Source organism: Nematolebias whitei, chromosome 16 (assembly GCF_014905685.2).
Source record: "Nematolebias whitei isolate Nwh7 chromosome 16, NemWhi1, whole genome shotgun sequence".
Lineage (NCBI taxonomy): Eukaryota > Metazoa > Chordata > Actinopteri > Cyprinodontiformes > Rivulidae > Nematolebias > Nematolebias whitei.
In genome coordinates, this window is record NC_056513.1 from 41,106,318 (window position 1) to 41,112,175 (window position 5,858).

The 5,858-nt window shown below is 45.8% G+C and overlaps 2 protein-coding genes across 2 annotated transcripts in view; one reads left to right on the forward strand and one right to left on the reverse strand.

The window, feature by feature from the left end:
- Positions 1-5,781, forward strand: part of pus10 (pseudouridine synthase 10) — a 13,922-nt gene extending 8,141 nt beyond the window's left edge. Inside the window, exons 8-14 of the mRNA XM_037690000.1 lie at positions 328-373; positions 499-563; positions 641-726; positions 809-934; positions 4,719-4,775; positions 5,031-5,107; positions 5,722-5,781. Coding sequence (XP_037545928.1) covers positions 328-373; positions 499-563; positions 641-726; positions 809-934; positions 4,719-4,775; positions 5,031-5,107; positions 5,722-5,781 — 517 coding nt within the window. The remainder of the gene's footprint in view (positions 1-327; positions 374-498; positions 564-640; positions 727-808; positions 935-4,718; positions 4,776-5,030; positions 5,108-5,721) is intronic.
- Positions 1-5,858, reverse strand: part of akt3b (v-akt murine thymoma viral oncogene homolog 3b) — a 97,522-nt gene that overhangs the window by 31,070 nt on the left and 60,594 nt on the right. The window lies entirely within an intron of this gene.

The following is a 5,858-nucleotide window of genomic DNA, read 5'->3' on the forward strand; positions in this document are numbered from 1 at the left end:
TAGAAAGTACAGATACTTAATGTAAAATGTAGTGTAGTAGAAAGTACCCGTCTCTTTTTAAATAAAGATACGTGAAAAATGTACTTAAGTACAGTAACAAAGTACTTGTACTCTGTTACATCCCAGCATTGTGTTTTGCTAACGGACTAACAGGCACACATGCAACAGCGTTGTTGTCCACCTTTATGTTTGGAGGTAGAACGTTAGGAATGAGCCGTGAGTCCAGTCCGGGGTGACCGTCATTCCTTGTAGTAGTTTGACTGGGGTGGTTTCAGGACGTGAGCTGCTCAAGTGTCTGATCCCGAGTGTGTTGTGTCCGTCCTGCAGAGGTTCGTCCTGCCCCGACTGCTTCAAACCCACCAAGAACAAACAGGTGAGGACGTTCTGTTTGGACTTCACGCTCCTCAAGTCCAGCAGCTTCACTGAGAGGTCCTTGTTGTGGTTGATGGTTTTGTTTCAGTTTCCATGATGTGGTGCGTGCTCTGCCTCTCTCTGCAGTCTGTGTTCACCCGCATGGCTGTGGTCAAAGCTCTGGAAAAGATTTCTGACGCCAGCTTCCTGGAGTAGGTCACACCTGAGGAGTCGATCCTCGACCGCGCTGTTTGAAACGCTGAGTTTTAGGTTTTGCTTCCTGTTCCAGACTCTACCCTTGTCCTCCGACTCGTGCGAGCAGCAGCTGCGTCCCTCAGGATGTGCAGTGCCTCCACGCCTCTGTTTTTGTTGCAGGTACAGCACACGTTAAGAACATCTGTTGGCATCTGTTTATGCACGGGCCGACACGTGAACCGTCCCTCGTTTGGATGTTCAGGGAGGTACAACAAGTTCTGCCGCAGCCTGCCTCAGACTCCCTGGCTGATCGACGGAGAGAGAAGGATGGAGTCGTCGGTGGAGGAGCTGATCGCAGCGCCCGTCCTGTCCGTCTTCAGAGCGGACGGTGAGACTGCAACACGTCCAGCTGGGGAACTCTTCCTGTCGTTCTCGAGAGAACAAAGGTTTTAAACACATTTAAACGTGCTCTTCGTCAGACGTGGACAAACCTAGAGTCATCAACAGGTGGAGCAACTTTTTGACTTCCAGGAGGCTCTTCAGGGTCTCCACAGAGAACCAGCTCAGAGTCAACAGTCGTTTTTACACCAGATGTTCTTCCTGATCAACCACAACATCTGTGTGGAGCACAGCTGCGTCTAGAGCGCCCGGGGGAGCACGTGGTGGAGGTTCAGGGCCTTGCTCAAGGGCCCAGAGTGGGACGAATGAGGGTGGAGGCAGGTGTGGGTGCTTCACCTTTCCCACCCACATTTTGATGTGTGTACGGGAGTTAAACCGGCAACCTTCTGATCACAGGCTCGCCTTCTCTAACCTCTGCACCACCGCTCCCCTTCACAGGTGTTTAGTGGAGAAAATAAAGAACTTCCATCTGTTTCTTTAAGTCTGGACCTGGTCTGGATCTAGACCAAACAAGTCGGTCTGGACCGGACCTGCAGGGTCTGGACCGGACCTGCACGGTCTGGACTGGACCTGCACGGTCTGGACTGGACCTGCACGGTCTGGACTGGACCTGCACGGTCTGGACTGGACCTGCACGGTGTGTTCAGTTGAAATGTGTTGTCACACAATGACGAGCGGCGCGGGGCCTTTCAGAGACCGGGCCCACCGGAGCAGCTAGACCAGTGTCTCTGAGCTGCGGCTGTTACACCACTCAAACTGGGAAGGAACCAGTTCCTGTTGCTCGTCCACTCATTTACGTTTGTGACCAGTGAGTGTTTGGTGCAGAGACCACCACCGTGCACGTCGCTCCACCCTGTGAGTCGCATCAGTCCATATCGGTCTATGAAGTGGAAACACAAATACGCTGCATGTATTGTGCGTCGCTGCCGACAACCTGGACATGTGGCCCGTGTTGTGCCAAGAATCTGTTGGCTGCCAAATGGTGCCCGTAAGAGCGTGCACGGGAGGACTTTAGCAAGAGTTTAACAAGATAAACACCTAAAACAATAATTTGTTTGCTCGACGTTACAACAAAGATGTCTCAGTTGAACTTTCACTTAATGAAGTCACTTAATGGTCAAATGAGCTGCTTGTCTCCGGGGCGGCGCAGAGAAATGAAGCTGGTTTGACGTTGAGCTGGACGAAGGTGGCAGGCTATGGCAAGCAGATTGTGTCATTAATCGACACGTTTTACCTATTACATGACTCAACGACATGCCATACCACTGTGGTGCCATCTAGCGGCTGAAAATGGCAGTGTTGAATGTTTTCAGTCCAACGATCAGATCTCACACAAAAACTGTTTTATAAATGTGGAAAAAATCCATAAACGTGTCGTTTGGCCTGTAAGTCACACGGCTTGTAAATTATGGGAAAATGGGACTTATACAGCAAAACATACGGTATTTTAGAGTCACGGCTTCTTGTGTTTATTTGCTCACAACACTGCTCTGGAGGCGGTGGGCATTATGTACTGCCATCTCCACCCGCACCTCCTCTTTGTGCCGTCATGGCAGCTGGTGCACGTCTTCAGCCGTGCCGTTAGTGGAAACGGAGGCAGAGAGAAGGTGGCACGTCACATGTGCACAGCGTGTCTAAACGTGCAGAGAAAATAACTGTGGGCAAAGTAACAGTAAACGGCTCACATCATGAGCACTTCTTACAAATCAACTTTATGTGACGTCCGTTTGTTTGGCAGCAGCAGGTCTTGTGCAGCGGCAGCAGATGTTACTTTAGACACTTACTGTGGGAGATCATCAACTAGTTTCACTGAGAAACAAAGTCGAGTCCAAACGAGCAACTTCACGCTCAAAACAACCAAAAAACCTCAACCTGAGACTTGAGAACAAAACACGCCCAAAGTCACTTCTAATGAACGAAGTCGTCAGCGATGCTCTGGACAAATGTACGTCTTCCCCCAGTCTTTGGTCTTGTTAAGTTCAGTGTTTTAATATGTTTAGAAGTTGATGTCAGAGAGCACGGAGCGTCTGACTGTCGGCTGGTTGCACTGTGTGGGTGCAGGATGCACAAACTGCGTACCATTCAATGATTTAGAAAACCCCTCTGATCAGGACTCGTCCATGATGTCGTTCATGCAGGTTTATGAAGAGTCTGAACTGAAGACCTGCAGTTCTTCTCGTCACTTCCTGCCTCTCGTATTTGTGGTAGAAACTCACGTTTAAATATGGACGTGATGATCAACTGCGACTTCACCATGAACATAGTAAAATGATAAACCACATGTCCTTGCTCCTTTCGTCTTGTATTTTTGGAACCAGAGTCCGTGCACTGGAGATGTGGAGGTTTAAGTCCCGCCTACTCCACCACGCACAGCCATGGTGTCACATTTCTCCAGAGCATGAAAGGACTAAATGCAGCTAAACGTATTGGAACAAGTAAAGTTCCTGGAGTTCCTGCCACGTGCAGCCATTTAAATCTGTACATGTCAGTACTCCATGTGGGGGTTCACCCTCAGCTACCATCACAACAAAGTTCATTGGCTCAATATGACAAAAAAATCAAAGGGTTATAGTACATTTTTATTTTTAGCTCAGGTGGCCATCTTGGATTTTTGATTTGATTCAGTATGTGATGGGGAACATGCTCAGCTATAACCTCGACTAATTGCAGCTCATTATGTTTGAAAATAATTGAGTTAAAGACTTAAATGTAGCACTGGTGGCCATCTTGGATTATTATAATTTTTTTAAATCAGTATTTAATGGGCACTGCTCTCAGCTGCCAACACCAAATGTCAGCTCTAAAAAAGGCTGATTTATAGTATTTTTCCTTTTTAGCTCAGGTGGCCATCTTGGACTTTTGATTTGCAATCAGAGACTATTGGGGACTGTTGTTGGCCACCAGTACACCAAATGTCAGCTAAATAAAAACAGCTGACTTATAGCCATTTGAAACGATCTTTGGCAGCCATCTTGCATCTTTAGATTGAGTTCAGAATGTGTTGTGCATCACTGTCCGGTACCACCACACCAAACGTCTGCTCAATATCTCAAAGAATGACTGAGTCATAGTCACTTTTGAGTTTTCTGAGGTGGCCGTGGCAGCCATCTTGAATCAAAATGGCTCCAAAAGCTAATCGGTGTTTTGTTCAGAGACCTCGCCCCTCTAGGTCATGTGACCTCACTGTGGCAGTCCGAAGCTGTGAAGAGTTCTGTCCGTGTTTTTCAATGAGAAAAACGTCTTTGCAAATGACAACATTGCAAATTAGCATTAGCATTAGCGGTTCAGGCCACATCAAAGTTGACAGAAGAGCAAGACCCTTGTCAGGTGGATAATAATAGGTGGGTGGCCGCCTTCAGGCAGTCCCAACAACAGTCAGCAGCTGAAAATGGTCTGGTGTGTTTTTTATTCTACTAATGCAAAGATCTGTTCATTTTTGCAGAGAGGGCAGAACTTCAAACTTTCAGTGGAGCCAACAACAAAGTTTGTCTTGTTCCAGCTTCGACTTCCAGGTTCATATCTGAGGAGGTCTTGTGAGATTCTATGGATCTGATGCAACAGATTCAAACTGGTCCTTATGGGCGTATTTGTCGTGTATCAGCAGATCTGTTTGCTTCGTGAACCCCGTGCAGAGGAGCAAACAGGGTGCAAGGCCGTGCACAGTCTCAGTGAACCCAGGCCTCACAGTTTATAATTTAACCAGTTAAACCCTGAGCAGTGCAGGAGAAAACTCTTGTACATGTGTAACGATAATGTTTTTCTTTTGTTGGCAGGATTCAATTTCTCTTCATCAGGTAGAGAAGACGTGGATGTTCGAACTCTTGGAAACGGTGAGACTCCTAAAGGTTCTGCATGTTGATGGGATGACTGGTTTGTGCTTTGTGGGCTGCTGAAGACTGATGAGGCTCATCTGTAACAGCTGTAACAAAAACAGCTTCACCTGAAACAGACTGATTCATTAGTTCACAGGATTTCAGGACGATAAAATGTTTTAGACGTAGTAAATAAGTTTTTAATGTCCCTTTTGAACTTTGAAACATTAATACTGAAATGTTTATTATGACCTTTTGTTTTTTCTTCGGCAGGTCGTCCTTTTGCCATGGAGCTGCTGAATCCTCACAGATCCAGGTTCAGCGAAGTGGAGATGAAGCAGCTGCAGGAGGTGCCAACTACGACGCTGTATTAGTGTTTTTTTTATTTAAAAATGAAATCATGTTGCTGCTGATCTGTTTCAATGTTGATGTGTTCATGCGTGCACATCTACTCACAGACTCATGTTCATGTTTGTGCTGATGTTCAATCTTTTATGTTATGAGTGCTTAGTGTATATTTAGTTGATGTTTTTCTTAGTTCATATCTTAGATGTTATTACTGTTTTTCTTATACATTTTATTGTTGGATGTAACTGGGACCCTGTGTACATAATTTCGCTCCACCACATGTACCACATGAGGTGCGAATGACAATAAAGAAACTCTGACTCTGACTGACTCTGAAAGAGTACATTTCCAGATTAAAGGGTAAAGTGTAAATATTATTGACAAAAGTAGTGTCAGTGTAACTGACAGGAAAAGTCACAGTGTTCTAAAAAATTCATCATTGAAGACCTAAAGCAGAGGAGGACCCTGCTGTGTTCCTGAACCAGACTGCTTTTGTTCCGTTTAATATTTGTGTATCTGACGAGTTTATTGGCTGAAACCCCAAACTTCATGCAACATTTTAGTTGAATACATCTAAGATGAGGTTGAAACTCACAAAACCTTTTTCTGTTTTCAGACCATAAACAAGTCTTCAGACAAAATCCGAGTTAGAGACCTGCAGATTGTAAACAGGTGAGAGGTGGATGGTGAGAAGAAACAGGTGTGAATGTGAGCAGAAACAGGTGTGAATGTGAGCAGAAACAGGTGTGAATG